Below are 26,450 nucleotides of genomic sequence, written 5' to 3'. Positions count from 1 at the left end.
GCCCTGAGCACTGCCAGGTGTAGACCAAAAGTTAAAAAAAAAAAAACAAAAAAAAAAAACAGAGAGGAAACTATTTAAGGAAAATGGGGGTGGGAGGCAATAATAGAACTGTCACCATCAGGAGTGAGTCCTGAGCGCAGAACCAGGAGTAACCCCTGAGCACCTCCTGGTGTGGCCCCAAAATCAAAAATCAAGGAATACCCCCAGATCCCAGAGGCTGGCGGTTGGGACTCAGCGCCAGAGGGCAGCAGAGAGCAGGCGTGCAGGGGCCGGGACAGGTGCGGGGCTCCGGGGACTCAGCGGTTGGCTGGGCCCCAGGTCTGAGCATGTGATAGGCAGGGCGGGAGCTGGAGCGGCCCCCACATCTCCTGGCCTCCAGGGACCAGGCCTAAAAAGGGACGTTTGTCCAGCGCGACCTCAGCCCGGGCATGCAGGCGGCGATTTCCTGCCCTCGCTCCCGCTTGTCTGGCAAGAGGGGCCCCAGCCAGGCCATCCCAGGGCAAGAGACAGGGGTGGGGAGAGCCCCCCTCTCAGGCCGCCCACAAACACCAGAGTCGGGGTTGTCTGTACAGTAGGCACTTTATTAGTGGTTGGAATGCAGGAACGGGAGAGGAGGGGTGCAGACGATGGGTAGGGGCGCAGGGCCAGCGCTGGGCAAAATGTAGACAGACACCCAATATCGGGGTATGGCGTGGGGGAGCCCGGAAACTGGGTCCCGAGTTCAAGGAGTTTTGGCAAAAGGATCCTCAAGGCGAGGAGACACAGGGGAGTCTGGAGGGCCCCAGAACCCCTTATTCTTCGTCCAGGCCCCCCAAAATCACCTCCGGGCGGGTTCTGTTTCTTTCCTTCAGAGAGCCCCATCATTTCCTTCCTGGCAGTGGGGACACCCCAAACAGGTTTCTGTTAAGTACCACACCTTCTGTCTACTATACCCACTCTGGGTACAGACAACCCCCTCCCCAGCCCCATCCAAATGTAAAGTGAGCACAGGAAGACCCTCCAAGGTGTGGGGGGTACAACCCATCTCAGAGGCCCTTCCACATTCCAGTGGAAAAAGTCCCCCAAAGAAGTGCCTGGAACTCAGTTCAGTCGAGCAAAAAAGGTTTAGCTCTGACCAGAGGAGACAAGGTGTTCGTGTGTGGCGGGGGTGTCCTTGTCCTTGTCTTTGTCTGGGCATCTACGGGCCCAAATAGTCCAGTCAGTATCCCTGAAGATGGGGATCAGGAATGAAAGTCAGCGGGAGGACACTCACTGCCTTACTTACATGAGGCCCTGGGTTCGATCCCCAGCACCGTTAAAAATAACAATAATAATAATAATAAAGAGGGGGATCAGAAGCCATAAAGATGCACCCCAGGGGCAGACCTCCTGATATGAGACACAGACAGACTCACGTAACTGGCAGTCTTGGGGTGGGGGGCAAAGAGGCTGTCATGAGGTTCCCCCGCGGTGGACCTCCTTGGCACAGGGCGGTGACCCCCCCCAAAATATTCCAGAAATTGATGGTTCAGGAAATGATGGAGAATTGGGCGAGGGAAAGGGCAGTGAAGGATTTCAGACTCCCAAGGGCTGGGAAGCTGGGACCCCCCCCCCTTCTCTAAAGCCCAACAGGGCTGTTGGGGGGGGGGAGGTTCTGTCTTTAGGAGTCCACCTTCTTGTTGGTCTTGTTCAAGAGCTTCTTGAGGTTGGAAGACATGAAGTAAGGCCGCTCGGCCGAGCCGTCATTCCGCTCCAGGTCCTCCACTGCAGAGAGACCCGCACAGCAGCCAGGCGTGAGGGGTGCCCCAAGTCAAGGATTGGGGGCCATGGGGCAGGGCAGGGTGGGCCCAGACCAAGAAGGGCGGGTTAGGAAGCCAAGGAGACATGGAGGGTCACACAGGGAGGGGGAGGCCCGGCACAGCCCACACGTTGGGGGGGGCACACACACTCTCCCACACGCCCCAAGCAAGGCAGCCCCCCCAAACACTAACATCCCCCACTCTTCTCTACTCCTCCACTTCAGCCTGTTTCCCCTCCTCCGCACTCCCCTTCAATAAGATGTCTCTTAGCTCGGGCGACATGAAGTAGGGTCGCTCCTGAGAGCCGTCATTCCTTTCCAGGTCCTCACCTGGGCTCCCCCCGGGAACCAGCAGGGGAAGGGGTGGGAGAGAGGGAGGCAGGGGAGAGAAGAGGGGAGGCCGGCAGGCGTGGAGGAAGAAAAGAGAAACAGAAAAGGAGAAAAAAACAAAAAAAAGAAACGAGACAGACGGAGACACCAGAGTTAGTGGCAGCCCGCAGACACCCCCCCCCCGCACCCCTCACCCCCCCCTTACAACAAAGCCGAAAATGTGGGAGCAGGGGCAGTGAGGGCATGCGTGCTGCAGAGCCTGGGTCAGGAAGGGGGGGGTCAGTGCTAAGCACAGGCTGCAGTGAGAAGCCAAGAGAGTGAGCCGTGGGGGACCCCAGGACCAGGGGTCTCCATCTATGAACAAAGCGGGGGGGGGGTGTCTTTCCAGGTCTAGTTCCGTTCCACGGGGATCAGGGGGTTCAGGCCCAGCCAGGAGGGGGCTCACTCACAGAAGCAGAGAAAGAGGGTGTCCACGCACATTCCGTAGACGCTGAAGAAGCCATGAGCAATCAGGTAGGAGCCGATGATCACAGTCTAGTCGGAGAAGACCAGCCAGTTGTCAACCCAGACAGGATCTGGGGCAACCCCTCAAACAAAAACCACTGCCAAATCTTCCTTCTGGTTAAGACTGTAACCCACCCCAAGTTCCTTCCACTTCTACTTCCTTCAGCTTTCACATTAAAATAAAAAAATCCGGGGCCGGGCGGTGGCGCTAGAGGTAAGGTGCCTGCCTTGCCTGCACTAGCCTTGGACGGACCGAGGTTCGATCCCCCGGTGTCCCATATGGTCCCCCAAGCCAGGAGCGAATTCTGAGCGCATAGCCAGGAGTAACTTACCCCTGAGCGTCACCGGGTGTGGCCCAAAAACCAAAAAAAAAATAAAAATAAATAAAAAAAATTAATTCTGCAAATTCACCTCCTCCAGGAAGATGCCCTAGGTAGCCAGACACTGATTAGGGATGATTTTTTGGGGGGTGAGGGGTGGGGAGTGTTTAATGGCCACACTGGGAACAGCTCAGAGCTTACTTCTGGCTCTGCGCTCAGAGATTACCTTCAGAAGTGCCAGGAATCGAACCTAGAAGCACCATTGCGTGCAAGGCAAACACCCAAACCCTAATAAAATGTGTCTTTCTCATCACAAGCTGGGTCCTATTTTAAGCTCTGTCTCAGCCACACACCCTCCAATGTGGTCTCTGTCCAAGGACAAAGTGTAAGAATGTTGGGGGCACCACACATTTCAAATCCTCAGAAACTCAGCCCCACTTCTTGCATGGCAGGTGTGGAGATGTGAAGGGCTTTAGTGAAAAGCCTTGAGAGATAAAGTAACTTGCCCCCAGTCTGACTTTAGAGCGAGCAAATGGAGAACTGAGATAAAATCCAAGCCATTTTATGGCCGGAACAATAGCACAGCGGGGAAGCGGCTGGCCTTGGACTTGGCCGACCCAGGTTTGATCCTCTGGTCCTTGAGCCCACCAGGAGTAATTCCTGGGCCTGAAGCATGAGTAAGCCCTGAGCACTGCCAGGTATGGTTCCAAAACAACAAAAACAACGGGCTGGGCTGGAGAGAGAGCACCGTGCTAGGGCATTTGCCTTGCAAGCGGTAGACCCAGGACCCGCAACATCCCATATGGTTCCCCCAGCCTGCCAGAGGCGATTTCTGAGCATAGAGCCAGGAGTAACCCCTGAGAGTCATCGAGTGTGACAGAAAAACCAAAATTAAGTAAATAAATAAATAAAACCCAACAACAAAAAAATCCCAACCATTTGGAGATAGGGAGACAGCTCAGAGACCTAAAGTTCTGGAGACCTAGGTTCCATCCATGGTCACCGCCTGGCTCCCCAGAATCCTGCAGGGAGTAGCTCTAATGCACCCCTAGATGGGGCCCTGCACCATTAAAATAATGAATAAAACCAGAGCAATAATAGCACAGCAGGTAGGCATTTGCCTTACACACAGCTGATCCAGATTCGATTCCAGCATCCCATATGGTCCTTGGCGCCTGCCAGGAGGAATTTCTGAGCGCAGAGCCAAGAGTAACCTTTGAGCGCTACTGAGTATGAGCCCCAAACAAAGAAGTGTAAAGACTACATAAACATTCAGTCCGTCCACCTCTGATTCCTGTGATGTTAGCTTAAAGATAACCTAGCAAAACCCAAGACACCCTTCTCCCCTCAACCCTCTCCTCACTCCCCAGAGACCATACCAGAATAGGGACCCAGTAATAATTGAGGGAGGGCGCTGTGTCCTGAACGATCCTGATACGGTGGGTGAAGAAGAAGAAAGCCAGGATCCCTGCAAGGGTGGAAAAGATTGGTAAATTCCCGGGTAAAGAAAGTGGAGAGCCGGGGCCGGAGAGATAGCATGGAGGTAAGGCATTTGCCTTTCATGCAGGAGGTCATCGGTTCGAATCCCGGCGTCCCATATGGTCCTCCGTGCCTGCCAGGAGCAATTTCTGAGCCTGGAGCCAGGAATAACCCCTGAGCACTGCCGGGTGTGACCCAAAAACCACAAAAAAAAAAAAAAAAAAAGAAAGTGGAGAGCCAAACAGAGAGTGCTGGGCATGTGCTTTGCATGGGGGGAGCCCCGGCTCCATCCCTGGTACTGTGCAGTTTCTTCAGCACCAAGCTGGGAGTAGAGCCCCACCAGAAGTAGCCCCTAAAACAGAGTACTAAATAAAGGGGTCCTTCATGCAAGTATTAAAAAATGTAGCATGGGGCCGGGCGGTGGCGCTAAAGGTAAGGTGCCTGCCTTGCCTGCGCTAGCCTTGGATGGACCGTGGTTCGATCCCCTGGTGTCCCATATGGTCCCCCAAGCCAGGAGCAACTTCTGAGCACATAACCAGGAGTAACCCCTGAGCGTTACCGGGTGTAGCCCAAAAACCAAAAAAAAAAAAAAAAAAAAAAAAAATGTAGCTCAGTGAGAGCCTGCACAGATGTATGAGACTCTGAGTTTCAACAAAAAAGAAAAAGAGAGAGAATGGGATGGCCACAGAGTAAGACAATAGGGCTAAGGGGTTTGCCTTGCATGCAGATGACCCAGTTTGAATCCCTGAACACAGAGCCAGGCTCTGACACCGCTGGCCAAAAATTGAAAAATAAAAAGAAGTGGGGCCGGAGAGATAGCATGGAGGTAAGGCGTTTGCCTTTCATGCAGAAGGACAGTAGTTCGAATCCCAGCATCCAATATGGTCCCCTGTGCCTGCCAGGAGCGATTTCTGAGCATAGAGCCAGGAGGAACCCCTGAGCAGTGCCGGGTGTGACCCCAAAACCAAAAACCAAAAAAAAAAAAAAAAAGAAAAAGAAGTAAAAGGAAAAAGAAAAGGGGCCGGAGAGAGAGAATGGAGGTAAGGCGTTTGACTTGCATGCAGAAGGATGGTGGTTCAAATCCCGGCATCCCATATGGTCCCCTGAGCCTGCTAGGAGCGATTTCTGAATGTAGAGCCAGGAGGAACCCCTGAGCGCTGCCAGGTGTGACACCCCCCCTCCACGAAAAAAAAAGGAAAGAGAAAAGCGATGTGGGATAAAACCAAGAATGAGAGAAAAAAAAATGATGGTTTTGTTCACAAGTTCACCCACAGGCATCTACAACCAGCTCAAGTCAGGAGGTTCCACTCACCCACACTCCCCACGATCAGAAGTTTGCCCAATAGGAAGAGGAAATCGGTGACTTTGTCCAGGACAGCCACTCTGCAGGAGAGAAGAGGCAACATGAAATAGTAAGATGGGACTGAGCACTGGGGGTACAGGGGATGGCAGGTAAGGCACGGGGCTCCCCCCTAACCTGATGATGTTTCTCATTAGCAGGAAGAAGGCATTCCTGGCTGAGGTGCAGAAGTTGGTGCCGTAGATGGCAATCTGATGGGAGGCAAGAAGGCATGGTCAGCAGCCCTAGAATGAAGGGTCCTCATGCCTGAGGGCGGGTGTCTGGTTTGGAGGGACCCCAGATCTCCTCACCATGATGTAGGCATTCCTATTGAGGAATTTGATGAACTTCTCCAGGCACCAGAAACAGCATTTGAGACACATCATGAGAAATTTGACAAACTTGTTATCTGAAGCTGGGAGAAGAGAGAAAGAAAGGGGAAGGGTGAGACCCTCGTTCTCCCCAACCCCAATAAAGTGCATAGGCTCCTAGAACCCACCTTCTCAAGCTGTGAGAGATCTGGGGACCCTCCTGAAACCTGCACTGTCCCAAACCCAAGAAAAAACATTGACCTGACCATCCCATCCCCTCTAAAGCAGAAAGAACATAGTAAGAGTTCAGCCACGTCCCAAGAAAGGAACCAATCACATTGCCGCCTGCCCCACACCTCCCACACAGGAGCCAATTATGATCGCAGGCATGGCCACACCCACCTCAACGTTCAACCAATCCCGTCTCACCACCACCCTTCTCATCCTTTTTTTTTTTTTTTTTTTTTTTTTTTTGGTTTTTGGGCCACACCCGTTTGACGCTCAGGGGTTACTCCTGGCTATGAGCTCGGAAATCGCCCCTGGCTTGGGGAGACCAAATGGGACGCCGGGGGATTGAACCGCGGTCTGTCCTACGCTAGCGCTTGTAAGGCAGACACCTTACCTCTAGCGCCACCTTCCCGGCCCCCCTTCTCATCCTTATGGCGGGAAAATATCCCATTGGGTTTTGCAAGCAAAAATCCTGGATGTAATCCTTGATAGAAAGAACGCTAGGACCCTATGTAACTCTGACCTCAACATCCATAAATGTGACCCCCCAAAAAATTAAGCTAAGAGGAAACAGACTTAATTTTTTTTTTTTTTTTGGGTTTTTCGGGCCACACCCATTTGATGCTCAGGGGTTGGTTACTCCTGGCTAAGCGCTCAGAAATTGCCCCTGGCTTGGGGGGGGACCATATGGGACGCCGGGGGATCGAACCACGGTCCTTCCTTGGCTAGCGCTTGCAAGGCAGACACCTTACCTCTAGCGCCACCTCACTGGCCCCTAAAATTTTTCACTTCTTTTTTGTTTGTTTTTGGGTCACACCCGGCGGTGCTCAGGGGTTACTCCTGGCTGTCTGCTCAGAAATAGCTCCTGGCAGGCACGGGGGACCACATGGGACACTGGGATTCGAACCAACCACTTTTGATCCTGGATCGGCTGCTTGCAAGGCAAACACCGCTGTGCTATCTCTCCGGGCCCAGACTTAACTTTTTTTTTTTTTTTTTTTTTTTTGGTTTTTTTTTGGGCCACACCCGGTGACGCTCAGGGGTTACTCCTGGCTATGCGCTCAGAAGTCGCTCCTGGCTTGGGGGACCATATGGGACGCCGGGGGATCGAACCGCGGTCCGTCTCCTAGGCTAGCGCAGGCAAGGCAGGCACCTTACCTCGAGCGCCACCGCCCGGCCCCCCAGACTTAACTTTTATCAGCACAAATGCCCCCATATAAACCAAAGGTGGCGGGACATACCTTTCAGGCGCTGATCCAAGTATTCCAAGATGACACGTATTATCTGCACGATGGCCAGAATGAGGGCCCCAAAGGCCAAGGAGCCAGTGTGGTACCTAGAACCCAAAAGGCGTGGCAGTCGGTGGATGCATCAGGCTTCTACCACCCTGCCTGGCCCCCCACAAGTCCCTGGGAGCTGGAGATGACACCTGAGCGCACGACCGAAGGCGGAGAACAGGGGAAAGGCGGGAAGGTCGTCAGGTTTGTTCAGGGCCCAGTAGTAGGAGGCGAAGGCCCCAGCCAGGGTGACCTGGCCCAGGGCCAGCACGAAGTTGGCCAACCAGAAGAACATGAAGGCGTTGAAGATCTGCAGGCCCAGCAGGGCCCGGTGGTACCCCGATTCCCCTCCGTAGAAAGCAAATTGACAGTGAGCATCAGGGCATAAGCGGGACTCGTTGGAGGAGGCGAAGGTCTGTGGGAGACAAGACCGGATCACAAAAATAGGGAGGAGTTAAGGAACCCACTGGATTCCAAGGGCTGGGGTTGAGCATAGCTATATATGGGGTGCCTTCCACCACGAGTCCCCCCCCAAGACAATCAGTTAGCCCTGCATATTAAAACTAAGGTCAGAAAGATCAAACGGGGGCAGGAACCATAGGACAGGCAGGAGGGCGTTTTGCTTTGCACAGGGCTGAATTGGGTTTGATCTCTAGCATTCCATAGGACACTCCAAGCTTTTGGAGTGATCCTTGAGCACAGAGCTGGGATGGAGTCAAGCCCAAAACAAAGACCAATGGCAACACAAAAATCAGGAGTTGGGGCCAGAGTGGTGACGCTGGGCGTACGGCGTCCCATACAGTCCCCCAAGCCAGAAGGAATTTCTGAGCGCATAGCCAGGCGTAACCCCTGAGCATCACTGGGTGTGGATCCAAAACAAAACAAAACAAAAGAAAACAAGAATCAGGAGTTAAGTCAAGGAATTGGATCTTTCTAGAAGCTAACTAAGAGATCAACAATTCAAGGACTACAAGATAGGAGATGCTGTTTTGGGGATCAGGGTGGGGTCCTGAGTCAGGGCTTTCAGCACCACAAAGCTAGGATACAGGGGTGAGGTGGAAATGAAGGATGTAAGAGCATAGACTGCGAGCAAGCAAAGATGAATTTTTTGTTTTTTTCTTTTTTTTATGTTTTGGTTTTTGGGCCACACCCGGTGACGCTCAGGGGTTACTCCTGGCTATGCGCTCAGAAGTCAGAAGTCACTCCTGGCTTGGGGGACCATATGGGACGCCGGGGGGATCGAACCTCGGTCGTCCAAGGCTAGCGCAGGCAAGGCAGGCACCTTACCACTAGCACCACCCTCCGGCCCCAAAGATGAATTTTTTAAGTCACACCCAGCGGTGGTCAGAGCAGACTCCTGGCTCTGTGCTCAGGAATCACTCATGGAGTGCCAGGGATCAAACCCGGGTCGGCTGCATGCCAGGACAGCACCCCACCACACACCACACACCACTGTCATCACCGATTTTGACTCTTCGGTCTCTTCTGTGGCTTTCACTCAAGTGAGCGTGAGCAGTTTCAGATCATCTGTGAGTTGTGGGAGCAACAGACACTGCCCCCCAAAAGCCCCCTTCCCCCAAACGACCCCTGAACCCCAAAAACCCACCTCTGGGTTACAGGTTTTCCCAGTAACAGGACAGTTATTATCACTGAAGATCTTATAGACGGCTTCGTTGGACGTGGACAGGAAGCTGGGGGTGTGTTAAGGAATTCGGGATCCAGGGCTGGGAGGGGGAAGGAGCTTGCAAAGAAAGGTGCCACACACACACACACCCCCAAGTGGCAGACGAGGGTTTGAGGACGGATACACAGCCGTGCAGGCCCAGTAGGCGATGCAGAGGCAGAGAAGGCAGAAAGTGACCAGTGGGTAGAGTATGGAACACATGACATATCCTAAGGCCCTGAGGAAAGAGGGACAAAGGGATCAGGGCCTCAGTAACCTCTGGGGACACCCCACCACCAGCCCTCCGACACGTCCACACCTGCTGGCTTCTTTGATCAGTGCAATAGCGATAAGAATTCTCTTCCGCAGGAAGATAAGCAGCAGAATGATGATGACCTCCAGGACACTGAGGATGATCACTGAGAAGAACGAGGGTGGAAGTGGGGGGGGCGTGTTGTGTTTCTGCCAGGTGCTGGGGTACCACCCTCCTCTCCTCCCATGAGGCAACAGGAGTGCCAGGCCGGGCCCACTCACTGAAAGCCATCCAAGTCTGCCGCAGGTGAAGGTAGACCCGGATATCCGATTGGAAGCCAAGGTCCGCTAGCGACACGTCGGAACCGGCCTCACCTCTCAGACGTGCAAATTCCATGTAACAGTGAAATATTCCTGTGTGCAGAGGCACCCCATGAAGCTCCCGCCAACTCCCCAAACCCCCTCACTCCAAAAAGCCCCACATCAGGATCAATAAATAAGCCACACACACCTGCCCAGAAACAAAAAACAACACAGGCTGAAAGACTGAAAGACCCTACTGGGTCCCTCGTTTATTTCCTTGCGGGGTGAATGAGATTGGTTCAAAGGCTCAGAGCATAGGCTTTAGGTGGTGGAGGCCCCAGCTTGATCCCCAACACTGCACATGGCCTTTAGGAATGTGGCCCCAAAACAATGCAATAGTCACCTTACCCAAAGAGAGTGACTCTGACCCAAATAGTGTTTTGGGGCTATACCCAGTAGAGCTCAGAGCTTGCTCCTGGCTCTGCCTTCAGGAGTCACTCCTGGCATGGCTGAGGAACCCTATGGGATGCTGGGGATAGAATGCGGGTCAACTGCTTGCAAGGCAAATGCAGGCAAATCCTTCCAGCTGTGGATTGCTCCAGCCATCAATTAACTTTTTCAATTTATTTGCAGGCCACACCCAATGATGCTCAATGCTTCTACCCGGATCTGCACACGAATTACTCTTGGTGGTGCTGAGGGATCAGACGGAATGCTGGGTTTCAAACCCAGGTAAACTGCTTATGTTTTTTTTTTTTTTTTTTTTTTTTTTGGTTTTTGGGCCACACCCGGTAACGCTCAGGGGTTACTCCTGGCTATGCGCTCAGAAGTCGCTCCTGGCTTGGGGGACCATATGGGACGCCGGGGGATCGAACCGCGGTCCGTCTCCTAGGCTAGCGCAGGTAAGGCAGGCACCTTACCTCCAGAGCCACCGCCCGGCCCCTAAACTGCTTATGTTATTTTGGGGCCACACCCAGCGATGCTTCGGGCTGACTTCTGGCTCTGCATTCAGGTTTCCCTCCTGGCGAAACTCAAGGGACCTTGTGGCCTGTCTGGGATTGAATCTGAGTTTGCAACGTGCAAGGCAAATGCCAAACATACCCACAGGACTAGTGTTCTGGGCCTGGAAACCTCTATTAACATGAATGTTTTCCTGACCGGGGCCACACACTGGGAGGCACCCACCCAGGCTTCCTTTCCCCCAGAAAGCTGAGATGAATCATCAGGGCCAAATAATCAGCTGGGGAGAAAGGCCTCAGGGTTCTCACTCCTGCTCTCCAGGGCCCCTGCTCCAACCGCCACTCAGCCGAACAGCTGAGTAAACATTAATTATCCCCATTTTACAGAGGGTGAAACTGAGGCCCAGGAAGTGAACTCCCTGGCCGGAGGGGACGCAGTGAAGGAACCAGGGGAGCTGCAGCCCTAAACCCCGACTTTCTGGTGCCACATTATACCCATGTTTGCCAGACAAAAATAAAAATAGAGGCCAGGGCTGGAGGCATAGCACAGTGAGGAAGGCGTTTGCCTTGCATGTGGCCAACCTAGGTTTGATCCTGAAATTAAATTCCAGCATCGGGGCCGGAGAGATAGCATGGAGGTAAGGCATTTGTCTTGCATACAGAAGGACAGTGGTTCGAATCCCAGCATCCAATATGGTCCCCCGAGCCTGCCAGGAGTGATTTCTGAGTGTAGAGCCAGGAGGAACCCCTGAGCACTACTGGGTGTAACCCAAAAACCAAAAAGGAAAACAAGATTCTGAATGAGAAGAAGAAACCTGAATGATATAGCACAGAGCTTTGCATGTGGCGACCCAATTTCGATCCCTGGCATTCCATACGGTTCCCCTGAGCCTGCCAGGAGTGATTCCTAAGCACAAAGCCAGGGAGGAACCCCTGAGCACCACCGGATATAGCCCCAAAACAAACAACCAAAAAAAAGAAAATTATTATGGGGCCGGAGAGATAGCGTGGAGGTAGGGCATTTGCCTTGCATGCAGGCCAGTGGTCTGAATCCCGGCATCCCATATGGTCCCCCGAGCCTGTTGGGAGTGATTTCTGAGCCTAGAGCCAGGGGAAACCCCTGAGCACTGCTGAGTGTGATCCAAAAACAAAAAACAAAAAAACAACAACAAAAAAAAGAAACTATTCTGGATGGACCACTTCCAGACAAAAGAGCACAAACAGGGATAGGGATGGGGCTCAGTGTCCCAAGCTCTAACTCCCACCTTGCATGCTGCCAACCTGGGATGGACCTGAGTTTGATCCCTGGCATCCCATCTGGTCTCCTGAGCTTGCCAGGAGCGATTTCTTTTTTTTTTTTTTTTTTTTTTGGTTTTTGGGCCACACCCATTTGACGCTCAGGGGTTACTCCTGGCTAAGTGCTCAGAAATTGCCCCTGGCTTGGGGGGACCATATGGGACGCCGGGGGAACGAACCGCGGTCCGTTCCTTGGCTAGCGCTTACAAGGCAGACACCTTATCTCTAGCGCCACCTTCCCGGCCCCCCAGGAGCGATTTCTGAGCGCAGAGCCAGGAGTAACCCGAGTGCCGCTGGGTGTGGCCCCTCCCCCCCATAAAAAAACAATAAAAAAGCAGGCAGGGGAAAGGGAGGAAGGAGATGTGATCGGGTGTGTGACCGAGGGATGAAGGCCGAGGGAGGGACTGACCGTATCCCAGCACCAGGATGACCATGACGATCATCACCCACACCATGATGCCAGCCAGGAAGCGGAGCAGCACAATGAAGAGAAGACTCAGCAGCATAGCGATGACCAGGCCTCTGGTGGGGGGGGGGCACAGAGACAGAGAAGGGGTGAGCACGCCCCAACCTCTCCAGACCCCCTAAAGGTGCCCACACCTTGCACCTACATGATAATCCAGTACCAGGAAACCGTGTAGTCCTCGAAGATGCGCATGGCCAGCTGCCTCGCCTCCAGCACCACAGTTGCCTGCCTGGAGTTGGGGGGAGGGAGTCCTGTTAGCTTGTTCGTTCTTCCCATTTGGGGGCCATACCCAGCCACACTCAGGGCTGACTCCTGACTCTGCACATCAGAGATCATTCCTGGCTGGGGCTAGGAGACCCAGTGGGATGCCAGGAATCAAACCCAGGTCAACCCATGCAAGGCAAGTGCCCTTCCTGCTGGACTATAGCTCTGGTCCTATTAGTTGGTTGTTTCTTTTTTTGTTGTTTTTGTTTTCTGGGGGGAACACACCAGCACACTCAGGGGTTCTTCCTGGCTCTGCAATCAGAAATTACACCTGGCAGGCTCGGGGAACCATATGGGATGCCAGGGAGCGAACCCGCATTGACTTGTGCAAGGCAGGTGTCCTTCCTGCTGTGCTGTAGTTCTGATCCTATTAGCTTGGTTTTGTTTTGGTTGTTTGCTTTTTGTTTTTGGAGCCAGCAGGGTGCTCAGAAATTTTTATTTCTTTTTTAGTTTTGTTTTGTTTTGTTTTGCTTTGTTTTGGGGCCACACCCAGTGATGCTCGAAGTTCCTCCTGGCTATGCACTCAGAAATTGCTCCTGGCTTGGGGGACCATATGTGGTCCATCCTTTGTCAGTGCATGCAAGGCAAACACCCTACTGCTTGAGTCACCGCTCCAGCCCCAGAAATTTTTATTTCTTTTGCTTTGGGTGTCACAACCCAGATGGTGCTCTGGAATCATACTTGGCTGACTCAGGGGACCCCATAGGATGCCAAAGATTGAACCTATGTCAGCTGCATGCGAGTCATACAGTCCCTGCTGTGCTCTATAGCTCCAGTTCCCTAAGTCTGGGTTTTGTTTATTTTGGGGAGCCACACCCAGAGATGCTCAAGATTTACTCCTAGCTCTGTGCTCAGGGCTCACCCTGACAGTGCCTGGGGCAGCCTAGGTTATGCCAGAGATCCAACTCAGGTTGGCAGTGTGCCAGGCAAGTGTCCTCCCCGGTGCCCTCTCTCTCCTGCTCCTCATTAGCTTCATGTTAGTCCACCCCAGGGGAGGATGTATTTGGGGGCTCACTTGGCACCCTCCACCAGATCTGTGACGTTCTTCCGGACACCGTGCCCATCCTCATAGGTGGTCTCGTTGCCCACCATGACGACCCCCTTGTGGGCGTGAATATCCGGGAAGCAGCGCTGGGCCACTGCGTGGATGAAGATAGGGGCGGGGTAGGGGGGTACAATCAGGCGGAGCCCTCTCCCCAAAACCCCACCACGCACTTCCGTTTCACCCTGCAGTGTTCACAAGGACCCCACACTCACAGGGCTTGCTGGGGGTGAGGACTGCAGGACAATCACCATCTCGGAACACTTCGGCCGGAGGCTGTCCACAAAAAAGGGTCTTAATCCCTGCATCCCAGGTCACCCAGCTTTTTGTGATCTCCCTGGGACAGTGCCCTCCCTCTTACCTTGTTGCCCTGGAAACCAGGGACGCAAAATTGCTTGTAGTAATTTTTCGAGGTGGCGGTTTGAGCACTCAAGTAGGTCAGGTACCGATCCGGGCACTTCTCCACACAGATCTGGGGACAGGTGGCAGGAAAAAAACGGGGCGGGGCGGGGATGGGGGGGGGGGACAGAGAGCTCAGGACAGGCCCCCCCCAGGCATAGTGGAAAGACATTCCCCATACAAAAAAGGGGCAGAGTACAGCGGGAAAGGGAAAGGCATTTATTTGCCTTACACACAGCTGCTCCGGGTTCAGTCCCTAGCCTCCCATAGGGTTCCCAGAGCGATGCCGTTATTAATTCCTGAGTACAGAGCCAAGAGTCAGCTCTAAACACCACCAAGTGTGGCCACCAAAGAAATAAAAAGTCCTCCTGCCTTCCACTCTCCTTTGTTTTATTTGGGACAGGGGACAAACCATGTGGTGCTCAGGACTTCCTCTTCGTTCTGTGTTCAGGGAACAATCCTGGCAGAGCTTGGAGAATCCATCTCGGATTGGAACCCGGGTCAGATGCATTTTCCACTAGTGCCCAGATAGCTGGACTATCTTGTGGCCCAGTCCACTAACTTTATTGTTTTGGGGTCACAAACAGCTGTGCTCAGAATTGACACCTGGCTCAGCCCTAAAGAATCATTCCTGGTAGTGTTCAGTGGACTATATGGGATGCCAGGATCGAACCCAAATCAAGTTGGCTGGGTGCAAGGTAAGCATCTCAACCATTGGATTATTGCTCTGGTCCTACACCCTGTTACTTGAAAGGGCTTGGGAGGAGCGGGAAAGAAAATTTAAATTGGGCTGAGCACAAGTTGTGCAAGCAGAAATCTTGGGTTTAAGAGCAAAGAGCAGAGAGTAGTCCTGGGCACATAAAGGTTGGGAGAGCACTGTAGAGGGAGCTCAGGGAAAACAGAAAGAGGGGAGCCAGTACCTGGGGCGTGGGGCACTGGAATTCGAGCAGCACCATGGGGCTGGCACACTTGACAATGTTGAAGTAGAACAGGTAAGGTTTGTTCCTGGGGGAGGGAGACAAGGATGGGCAAAGGTTCTACCCGCCCAACCCCAAAGCTCGGCTGGGGGGGAGCCGAGAACCAACAGAACAATGGTGGGTCAGTCCAGAGGATGGTGCAGGCCAATGAGCTCAGATTTGTGCTCGCCCAACCACAATGCGAGTTTGATGCTTAGTAGTGAGCCAACGGCACTCCAGCACCTGGATATTTATGGTATTTGTGATTTGAACAATGACTCCCCGAACCGAGGACCAAGGGTTTGTTCCTTCCAGAACAGACAGCACAAACTCAGAGAGGTTGAGACACTTATGCAGGCTCACAGAGCCAGGGGTGGTTCAGGTCAGCTTGAATCCACTGTATTTTGCTTTTTTTTTTTGGGGGGGGGTCACACTCGGTGGTACACCAGGATTCCTACTGGCTCTCCACGCAGCTCAGGGATCACTCCTGACAGTATCCAGGGTCCCTAGCTAGAGGACTCGGGAATCCACAAAATCAAACCCGGGTCAGCTGCATGCAATCATTCTAGCCCCCATTCTGAATTGCATGAGTTTATCACATATGATATCAGATCCTGTAGAGCACAGCCTGCTCACCACTGGAATGCAGGCCCCAGGAAGACAGAACACTTATTGTCTCTCTGAACACTAGGTGCCCGGATTGTATGACAGCAGCTAGGCATGACGGGAACTCAATCCCATTTGCTTCTGGGCCACACCCGGAGGTGCTCAGGATTGACTTCTGGCTCTGCTCTCAGGGATCACTCCTGGTTGTGCTTGGGACCCTCTGGGCTGACACTGATTGGAGGAGGGTCAACCTTACGCAAAGTACATGCCTTAACCCACTGTGCTCTCTTACCACATTACCTAAGGTGATCGAGATGTTAAAACTTTTCTTAACACTGACTCAGGGAATGAACCTTCTAGAAAGTACTTTTATAGTCTTTCCCTCCCCAAATTTCTACTACCACTAGGGGTGGGGGGAGTCTCAAAGAACTCACTTTTTTTCTGTTTTTGTTTATTGAACCACACTCAGGAGTTACTCCTGGCTCTGCTCTCAGGAATCACTCCTGGCAGTATCCAGTGACCATAAGGGATGCCAGGGATCAAACCCTAGATGACTACATTCAAGTAAAATGCCCTCCCCATGTGTGCTACAGCTCCAGCACCCTGAACTTACTCATTTTTGGTGCCTTTCTGGCCACAGAACTCTCCTCGGCTGTCCGTGGGATAGATCACCTTCCGAGGGTCCCCATGAGTCCAGGCTATAGAGAGATTAGGGACCAATAAGACAGACAGACAGACAGACAGACGGACAGACAGACACACACTTTCAGTTCCTGGCCACCCTCAAACCCAGGACCTCAGCGCCAGGATCTGCCTGACCAGACTCACCCACAATGCCCACGGCCACATAACCCACGATGGCCAGGAGGAGGAACACACAGCAGATGACATCGGTGCAGCCCCTGGGCAGGAAGTGAGTTTACTAGTTAGTATCATGTCTGTTTCACATACTGTCCAGAGGAGGCGTCCAAAAGTGATGTGGCAAGGGCTGGAGGGAATGTGGGGGCCCCAGGCTCAATTCCCCCACATCTCAGGGTCCCTGTGGACCATCAGGAGTCACCCCAACGCTTCAACTTGTAAAAAATACGTCCCTTAAGTCAGAGTGATAGCATAGTTTGTAGGATGCAGGGTCTCCAGAGTCTACTAGAAATGATTATTCTTGAGTGCAGGGCCAAGAGTAACCCCTGAGCACTGCTGGGTGTGGTAAAAAGAAAAAGGAAAAAAGAAATGAAAAGAGGAGAGTCTGGGGAAATAGCACAATGGTAGGGCATTTGCCTTGCATGCAGCCGACCCAGGATGGATCCTAGTTCCATTCCCAGCATCCTATATGGTCCCCTGAGCCTGCCAGGAGCGATTTCTTAGCGCAGAGGCAGGAGTAACCCCTAAGCACTGACACTGACGGGTGTGGCCCTAAATAAAACGAAACAAAAATAATTTAATAAAGAGAGAGAAAAATGGGGCCGGCGCGGTGGCGCTAGAGGTAAGGTGTCTGCCTTGCAAGCGCTAGCCAAGGAACGACGGCAGTTCGATCCCCTGACGTCCCATATGGTCCCCCCAAGCCAGGGGCGATTTCTGAGCGCTTAGCCATTAATAACCCCAAGCATCAAATGGGTGTGGCCCGAAGAAAAAAAAAAAAAGAGAGAGAGAAAAGAGGAGCCATCCCTATGCCCTCCTGATTGTAAACAGAGTTATTGCTAGGCTTTCATGTTAGAAACACTAAAGACAGCTTAAGAGAGATAAGGAGGGATAAAAAGGCCAGGATGTAGTGCTGAGCTCAAACACAGCCCTGGCAAAAGGGGCCCAAGATCTGATCCCCAGCAACCCCAAACTGATAAACTTTAAGTTAAGGGCTAAGAAACATTACAGCAGGGAAAATCACTTGCTTTCCATGTAGCTGAGCCTGGCTCCATCCCTGGCAATAAATATGGTTCCCCGAGTCCCAGTAGGAGCCATCTCTGAGCACAGAGTGGTGGGTAAACCCTGAGAACTGGAGCCAGAGTGATAGTACAGCGGCTGAACCAGGACGAATCCGGGCTCAATCCCCAGCATCCCATATGGTCCCCGAGCCTGCCAGGAGTGATTTTTGAGCACAGAGTAGGAGGAACCTCTGAGAGCCCTGGGTGTGGCCCAAAAACAATAACAAAACAAAACAAAACAAAAAAAAAAAAACTGAGCACTATCAGGAGTAGCCCCCAAAAGAATAACCGAGGGCCCAGACAGATAGCACAGCGACGTTTGCCTTGCAAGCAGCCGATCCAGGACCAAAGGTGGTTGGTTCGAATCCCGGTGTCCCATATGGTCCCCCGTGCCTGCCAGGAGCTATTTCTGAACAGACAGCCAGGAGTAACGCCTGAGCACCGCCGGGTGTGGCCCAAAAACCAAAAACCAAAAAAGAAAAAGAAAAACCTCATAGAACTTGACGAGAGAAACTGCACTTCCTCGCTCAGTTCTTAGCTGTCACATTTGTCACATGTCCCACAGTAAAGGACAGACAAGCAGGAAACAAAATGCATTCAGTCAAGAAAATCTTCTGTTGTGAAGGCTCGAAAAGACAAAGGCAGGCTGGTCCTGGGACACAAAAATAAAAAGCAGTATGGGGCCAGAGCGGTGGCGCAAGCGGTAAGGCGTCTGCCTTGCCTGCACTAGACTAGGACGAACCACTAGTTTGATCCCCCAGAATTCCATATAGCCATATAGTCCCCCAAGCCAGAAGCGATTTCTGAGCATATATTCAGAAGCATCACGGGGTATGACCCAAAAACAAAAACAAAAAATACAAAAATAATAAGCATCATGGGTCAGTCAAGCTCGGACAGCAGGAAAGGCACTTGCCTTGCACTTAGCCAACCTGGGTTCAATCCCACAACCCCTAAGGTCCATCCTGGTGCCCCACCAAGAGTGATCCCTGAGCACAAAGTAGGAGAAAGCCCTGAATTGGTAGCACTGCTGGGTGTGGCAAAAAAATCAAAGTAGGGACCAGAGAGATAGCATGGAGGTAGGGCGCTTGCCTTGCATGCAGAAGGATGGTGGTTCAAATCCTGGCATCGCATATGGTCCCCTGAGCCTGCCAGGGTCAATTTCTGAGCGTAGAGCCAGGAGTAACCCCTGAGTGTGACCCAAAAATAAAAAAAAGGGGGGGCTGGAACAATAGCACAGTGGTAGGACATTTGTCTTGCACATGTCCAACCCAGGTTCGATCCCCAGCACCCTATATGGTCTCCGGAACCTGCCAGGATTGACTTCTGAGCACAGAGCCAGGAGTAACTCCTGAGTGATGCCAGATGTGGTCCCAAACCAGAAAGTTAAAAAAATCAGGGCTGGGCCCAGAGAGATAGCACAGTGGTGTTTGCCCTGCAAGCAGCCGATCCAGGACCAAAGGTGGTTGGTTTGAATCCAGGTGTCCCATATGGTCCCCCATGCCTGCCAGGAGCTATTTCTGAGCAGACAGCCAGAAATAACCCCTGAGCACCGCCGGGTGTGGCCCAAAAACTGAAAAAAAAAATATATATATATATATCAGGGCTGGGGTGATGGTACAACAGGTAGGAAACTTGCCTTTCACACAACTAACCGGGGTTCAGTCTTGTAAGTCCTATATGACCACTTGAGTGATCCTCGAGTGCAGAGCCAGGAATAACCCTTGAACACTGCTGAGTATAGCCCAAAAGAGAAAAAAAAGGGGAGCGGAATGGGGGCACAGTGGTAAGGCATTTGCCTTGCAAGCAGCTGACCCAGGACAGACTGCAGTTCGATCCCCCAGCCAGGAGTGATTTCTGAATGCATAACCAGAAGCAACGGCTGAAAGTCTACGGGTGTGGCCCAATCCCCCCCAAATAAAGGCTAAACAATCCATATGCCCCAGGGTTTGTATTTTGGGGAACCTGGCCCCAATTCTGTTTCTACAAAGGGCTCCCCAAGAGGAAGGCAACATATCATTTTTTGGTTTTTGGTTTTTGGGTCACACCCGGCCTAGCTCAGGGGTTACTCCTAGCTCTATGCTCAGAAATCGCCCCTGGCAGGCACAGGGGACCATATGGGATGCCAGGATTCGAACCACCATCCTTCTGCATAAAAGCCAAATGCCTTACCTCCATGCTATCTCTCCGGCCCCTGCAGCATATCATTTCATCTGTTTTACATTTCTTTTTTTTCTTTTTGGGCCAAAGTTGGCGGTGCTTAGGGCTGACTCCTAATTCTTGCTCAGGTAATCACTTTTAGCAGGGCAGTGTGGGGAAGTACATGTGGAATGCCGGGGATCGAACTGGGTCAGTTACTGGCAAAGCAAGCGCCCTCCACACTATAACATTATCTTTCTGCCTGCTCCCCCATTTGTTTTTTTTTTTTTTTGGGCCACACCCAGTGACGCTCAGGGGTTACTCCTGGCTATGCGCTCAGAAGTTGCTCCTGGCTTGGGGGCCATATGGGACGCCGGGGGATCAAACCACCACGGTCCGTCTAAGGCTAGCGCAGGCAAGGTAGGCACCTTACCTCTAGCACCACAGCCCGGCCCCCTTTTTTTTTTTTTGTGGTTTTGGGTCACACCCGGCAGTGCTCAGGGGTTACTCCTGGCTCCATGCTCAGAAATTGCTCCTGGCAGGCACGGGGGACCATATGGGACACCAGGATTTGAACTGATGACCTTCTGCATGAAAGGCAAACGCCTTACCTCCATGCTATCTCTCCGCCCCCCCCCCCATTTGTTTTTTTTTGTTGGGTTTTTTTTTTTTTTGGTTTTTGGGCCACACCCAGCGATGCTCAGGGGTTACTCCTCGCTGTCTGCTCAGAAATAGCTCCTGGCAGGCACGGGGGACCATATGGGACACCAGGATTCGAACCAACCACCTTTGGTCCTGGATTGGCTGCCTGCAAGGCAAACGCCGCTGTGCTATCTCTCCGGGCCCTCCCCCATTTGTTTTAATTAACATTCCGTTGGGAGAAAGAAGTTTGAGTAACACACACACACACACACACACACACACACACACACACACACACACACACACACACTCCCCACATACCTAACAGTAAGGTCTTGTTTTAGAAAGTTTCTAGACTCAACCTCAAAAAATTGGGGTAGAGTGGGGTGGAGGAATAGCACAGCAGGGAAGGCACTTGCCTTGCACATGCTGGGTTCGATTCCCAACATCCCATCGGGTCTCCTGAGCCTGCCAGGAGTGATTCCTGAGTGCAGAACCAGGAGTAACCCTTGAGCACCGCCATGTGTGACCCAAATTTTTTTTTGAGGGACCACATTTGGCCACAAGCTCATGGGCTCAAACTGTGGAGCTGCAAATGCAATACCTAAACTTCAATCCCAGAGAGCCGGGTTCAAAGCCTGATTCTAGTTTTTTCCCCAGAATTTTCAGGCTTCTTTAAATCAGGAAAGTCAAGATTCTTGGAATGTTGAGGAAATTAGTCAGCCATCCTCCATCACCCTTGCACCCTAAGAAACAGCCACCGTGGTACATGAGGAAGCAGATGGCAAGGACGTTAAGTCAGGGAAAAAGCAGATTCCCTTCCCCCAACCCACAGCACCCCCTTACCTGTTATAAATGGGTCCTTTGAAGGTTGGGTCATACTTCTGCGGTGTTCCTGAAAGATCAACAAAAGGAAACCGCTAAGCCACATTGTTGGTGGTTGCTTGTCTGGGGGGAACCCTTCTCACCCCCCACAAATACCACTAATCTGGATTCCGAAGGAACAAGGTTCCGGTTCCGAGACCCCACAAAACAGTAAAATTCCACCTCCAGGAAACCACACCCCAAAGGGCTCTGAGCAAGGGATGGGTGAGGAGGGGTTCCTGGCAAACAGGGAAGGAAAGGAGGTGCATGGACCAGACACAGACAGACAGACAGACAGACAGAGCCTGAGCTTGGAGCTCAAGGAGCCAGAAAGGTAGGACTGCCGTAAAGCATGGCTTTGCCTGGCATGCGGGCGACCCGGGTCCCATCCAGGGGCACCTCCTAGGGTGCCCCCCCCACCACCGAGAACCCTCAGGAGTGATTCCTGAGCCCAGAGTCAGGAATAAGCCCTGATGTGACCCCAAAACCAAAAACCAAAAAAAGTCCTCAGGAGATCAAGCTTTGCCAGAGAACACACCCTGTTTTACAAACACACATACACACACATAACACACAGAGGCACCAGTCAAGGAGCCTCCCTCAAGTAGCCTACATCCCTGTTTATCTCCAAGAGGCCCCCCACAATCAAAGAGACTGGAATGGAGGTACCCAGAGGCAGAGTAGAGAGAGGCAGAGAGAGAGAAGAAGGTAGAAAGGAGGGATCAGGAGGTGAAATTTCCTGCAAGAGGTTTGGGGGGCCCAGGGCAGGGAGGGTCAGGGGAGGCCTCCACTAAAAATCTGGGTCCCCTGGCAGCTCCTGCGTCAGCCCCAAATGTCCACCCCTTCTTCCCTCCTTCCTTCCCTTCCTCCCTCTACCCCCTCCAGCTACTGGCCTCACCCCCAGAGTCCCCCACCCCAGGTTGTTCCTACCATGCTTGCCGTAGTAATTCTGCCGCTCGCCTCCCATGCCTGTGCCCCCTGCCTGGGTGCCCCCTGTCCTGCTGGGGCTCTGGTCCTAGTCTGGGACAGGGACCGCGCGGGCTTCCCAGGGGACGGGCCGACCCAGTGGACGCTCCGCCCCCGGGAGAGGCGGACGGGGCGGCCCAAACCGGTCGGACTGGCCCGGCCCAGGACTGGGGTGGTGGAGGGGGGACCCGGGCCTGGCTGGGAGGGAGACAGCTGCACTGGCCACTCACCCTGGGCCCGATTTAGCCCGGCCCAGCCCCCAAAGCAGAAGGAAAGGTGGTGCAAAGGGGGGGGCTCCTCCCAGAGATCAGGACACCCCATCCTGCTCATGCCTCTAAGTAGAGAAAATGAGGCACGCCATCTGCAAGTTTGGGGTCAAGCCCACAGACCCAAATGTCTGAGAAAGGCTGCAGGGGGGCCACCATGCATTCCTTATTTATTAATTGGGTTTTGGGGTCACACCCAGAGGTGCTCAGGGGTTACTCCTGGCTCTGCACTCCAAATCACTCCTAGCAGGTTCTGGGAACAGTATGGGATGCCTGGGATTGAACCCGGGTCCTGGCCAAACGCCCTGTCCTTGCCAAACACCCTATCCGCTGTGCTATCACTCTGGCCCCAATTTATTTATTTTTAATTTGGGGCCAACCTTGTGCTGGGGATTGACTGGCTCTGCACTCAGGGATCACTCAGGAAAACACATGGAATGAGGGGAATGGAACCCAGGTTGTTACATGCAAGGCCAGGTGGACTATCGCTCTCAGCATCTCTCTTTCTCACTTTTAAAAATGCTTTGCACTGTGGGGGGGAGGGAAATAAATGCCAGGATGAGTTAAGATCTCTCTCTCTCCCCTTGACCTCTTTTCCCCCTCCCCCACAGCCCAGGTATGTCTTTTGAATTTGGGTTTCAGTTGTTGGTTTGTTTTTTTTTTATTTTGGCTTTTGGGCCACACCCAGTGGCCCTCAAGAATTCCTCCTGGCTCTGTGCTCAGGAATCAATCATAGCTGGCTCAGGAGACCCTATGGGATTCCAGGATTGAAACCAGGTTGGCTGCGTGCAAGGCAAATGCCCTTCCCACTGTGCTATCCCTCCAGTCCCTGAATTTGGGTTGGGTTGGGTTTGATTTAGTTGGTTTGTTTGGCTTTTGGGGCCACACTTAGTGCCCCCCACCTGGGTGGCCCCTGTCCTGCTGGGGCTCTGGTCCTAGTCTGGGACAGGGACCTCGAGGGCTTCCCAGGGGACAGGCCGACCCAGTGGACGCTCCGCCCCCGGGAGAGCCTCCTGGCTCTGTCTTCAGGGATCACTCCTGATGGTGCTTGCCCAGGCAAGGGGACTTTATGGGGTGCTGAAGCAAGCCAAGCCGCTCTTCCCATGTACCTGCCCTTGCCAGACTCTGGAGATTTCAACATGCCTCCAGCTCAGATGTTAACCAGTCCAGTTCAAACTCAGAACGTTGGTTCTCTTAAACTCTCCAGAAAGATCGGCCTTACATGGATGCAGAATGGATGAAGGAATGGATAACTAACAACCTTATCTACAAAGAAGGGACAGGAAGCCCCGAAGACTCTGCTTTGATCTCCAAAACAAGGATCCAGAGGGAAACTTCCAGGAATTCCTCTGTAATGTTCCTTTCATAGCAGTTAAAGGCTTCTGGGCTTATAAAAGTCTCAGCACTGGGTCTGAACACTCAACTGCCTAGCCTGGAAGTGAGTGTATCTCCAGAAATGATCCTCGGGACTCCCACACGAACCACCAATAAATAAATAAATAAATAAATAAATAAATAAATAAATAAATATATATATAGGCCAGACTGATAGCACAACAAAGAGTGTTTATCTTGCATGGGACCAACTGGTCTTTGAGCCTATAGGGCCGCCTGGGTACTGCCAGGAATGACTCCTGAGCACAGAGCCAGGAGTAATCCCTGAGTGCCACCGAGTATGGGCGCTCCCCAAAAAACAAACAAGAAACAAAAAATAATGCACAGTTGGGGGGCCGGCGAGGTGGCGTTAGAGGTAAGGTGTCTGCCTTGCAAGCGCTAACCAAGGAAAGATCTCGAACGTGGTTCGATCCCCCGGCGTCCCATATGGTCCCCCCAAGCCAGAGGCAATTTCTGAGTGCTTAGCCAGGAGTAACCCCTGAGCATCAAACGGGTGTGGCCCGCAAAAAAAAAATGCACTGTTGGAACCACATAGTCTCTTTATGTGAGCACCACTGGGTGTGGCCCAAAGTCACACACACACACACACACACACACACACACACACATACCAATCATTCTTATTACTGAGGACTTGGGGGCCCATCCAGAGGAGACTCCTTTAGGCACTCTGGCCAAGGGTTTGGTCAAGGATATTGCTCCTAGGGGTACTTTGGAGGTTACGGCTGGGTAGAAACTGAAAACCAGGCCTCTAGCGAATTAGAATTCAGCAAGCAAAGTTTGCCCTGCAGATAGGAAACCTAGGTTTAGTCCCCAGCACCAGAAAAAATAATTAATAAAATTATTCTGGAGCAGCAAAGGAACCAAAAAAATTAAGGCTTTCCCCTTAAGGCACCACCTAGCCCCTCTTCTGCTTACTTTTTTTTTTCCCAGCAACTTTAATTTCTTGGCAACTCAAAGGGCCCCAGGACCTTTGCACAAGACATTTCATGCCCAGAGGCTCAAAAAGTGTGCCCCAGGCCTGTTCTTTCTACAATAGCTGTCTCTTCCCCCTTCTACACTGTAAACTTGCTTGTCTGGGGCTGGAGAAAGAATACAGAGGGCAAGGACCATCTCCAGCACCCCAGCGGGTACCCTGAGCCCTTCCAGGAGTCAGGATTAAGCCTTGAATACTGCCAAGTATGGCCCCCAAACCAAAAGAAAGAAAGAAAACAAACTGATCTTTTGTTTTGTTTTGGGAACCACACCCAGAACTCAAGGGTTACTCCTGGCTCTGTGCTCAGAAATTACTCCATGGGGCCGGGCGGTGGCGCTGGAGGTAAGGTGCCTGCCTTACCTGCGCTAGCCTAGGAGACGGACCGCGGTTCGATCCCCCGGCGTCCCATATGGTCCCCCAAGCCAGGAGCGACTTCTGAGCGCATAGCCAGGAGTAACCCCTGAGCGTTACCGGGTGTGGCCCAAAAACCAAAAAAAAAAAAAAAAAAAAAAAAAGAAATTACTCCTGGCAGGATCCGAGAACCAATCCTATAGGATATGGAGGATTGAACCCAGGTTGGCCACGTGCAAGGCAAATGCCCTCTTGTGCTATCGCTCTAGACCCAGTTTTCCACCTGGTTTTAACACAAATGTGTTTCTCTATACCCCTGGTCTGTGAGAAGCACAGGCAGGAAAGGGGTGTGGATCAGGCATCCGGGTCTGTCCTGGAGCACCCCACATGATGCCAGCCAGTGTATGGGGGAAAAAATGACTGGCAACTAAAACTGAAAACAAAACAAAACAAAAAGACAGACTGAGATTTCCACATACACACACAGTGGTATCTAGTACGTAAGTCCTCTTATTTATGGCTCTTACACAGACAAGAATTTCCTCCTTGGGGGGGTAAAAAATAATATTTGGCATTTAGAGCCTGGGTAAGGCATGAATCAGCCAGCAATACCCAGTGGCACATGGAAAGGAAAATGAAGTTTCTTCCACCACCAACACCACTTCTGCCGCACCCCCACAAAACTGAGCGAAATAAATTCCACGTGGATTAATCATGCTGGTATATATAAACAAGCAAGCATTACAAGCATGGAGGGAAAACAGAAGCTTCTAGGAGGCTACCTGCAGGGAGCTGAATGAAAGACTAAGGCAGGTTTGCAAATTCTTTTTTTGTTTGTTTGTTTGTTTGTTTTGTTTTTTTGGGCCACACCCGGTAACGCTCAGGGGTTACTCCTGGCTATGTGCTCAGAAGTTGCTCCTGGCTTGGGGGACCATATGGGACACTGGGGGATCGAACCGCCGTCTGTCCAAGGCTAGCGCAGGCAAGGCAGGCACCTTACCTTTAGCGCCACCGCCCGGCCCCAGGTTTGCAAATTCTCAGGCATTAAACCAAAGAGCAGCCAGACTTGAGGGGACAGCCCCAGAAGGTGAGGATGATGCATCTATTTTCAGCTCTGAATAAAGCAAATTTGCCACCTTCTCTTGGCCATCTGTATTAGTATCT

The 26,450-nt window shown here is 52.2% G+C and overlaps 1 protein-coding gene across 1 annotated transcript in view; it reads right to left on the bottom strand.

Annotated features, from left to right (window-relative positions):
- Positions 1 to 1,161: 1,161 nt before the first annotated feature.
- Positions 1,162 to 26,450, bottom strand: part of SLC44A2 (solute carrier family 44 member 2) — a 40,905-nt gene continuing 15,616 nt past the window's right edge. Inside the window, exons 2-22 of the mRNA XM_049788466.1 lie at positions 21,315 to 21,363; positions 16,600 to 16,673; positions 16,385 to 16,469; positions 15,130 to 15,214; positions 14,172 to 14,282; positions 14,026 to 14,086; positions 13,784 to 13,907; positions 12,650 to 12,733; positions 12,448 to 12,560; positions 9,763 to 9,894; positions 9,548 to 9,647; positions 9,374 to 9,466; positions 9,172 to 9,256; positions 7,718 to 7,980; positions 7,530 to 7,624; positions 6,061 to 6,164; positions 5,888 to 5,961; positions 5,723 to 5,793; positions 4,311 to 4,399; positions 2,557 to 2,641; positions 1,162 to 1,743 (exon numbers count right to left, since the gene is read on the bottom strand). Of these exons, the coding sequence (XP_049644423.1) occupies positions 1,640 to 1,743; positions 2,557 to 2,641; positions 4,311 to 4,399; positions 5,723 to 5,793; positions 5,888 to 5,961; positions 6,061 to 6,164; positions 7,530 to 7,624; positions 7,718 to 7,980; positions 9,172 to 9,256; positions 9,374 to 9,466; positions 9,548 to 9,647; positions 9,763 to 9,894; positions 12,448 to 12,560; positions 12,650 to 12,733; positions 13,784 to 13,907; positions 14,026 to 14,086; positions 14,172 to 14,282; positions 15,130 to 15,214; positions 16,385 to 16,469; positions 16,600 to 16,673; positions 21,315 to 21,363 (2,081 nt within the window). The 3' untranslated portion in view covers positions 1,162 to 1,639. The remainder of the gene's footprint in view (positions 1,744 to 2,556; positions 2,642 to 4,310; positions 4,400 to 5,722; positions 5,794 to 5,887; positions 5,962 to 6,060; positions 6,165 to 7,529; positions 7,625 to 7,717; positions 7,981 to 9,171; positions 9,257 to 9,373; positions 9,467 to 9,547; positions 9,648 to 9,762; positions 9,895 to 12,447; positions 12,561 to 12,649; positions 12,734 to 13,783; positions 13,908 to 14,025; positions 14,087 to 14,171; positions 14,283 to 15,129; positions 15,215 to 16,384; positions 16,470 to 16,599; positions 16,674 to 21,314; positions 21,364 to 26,450) is intronic.

Source organism: Suncus etruscus, chromosome 15, assembly GCF_024139225.1.
Source record: "Suncus etruscus isolate mSunEtr1 chromosome 15, mSunEtr1.pri.cur, whole genome shotgun sequence".
NCBI classification, from domain to species: domain Eukaryota; kingdom Metazoa; phylum Chordata; class Mammalia; order Eulipotyphla; family Soricidae; genus Suncus; species Suncus etruscus.
The sequence above is the reverse complement of the archived record's forward strand: the minus strand, read 5'-3'. Positions and strand labels throughout refer to the sequence as shown.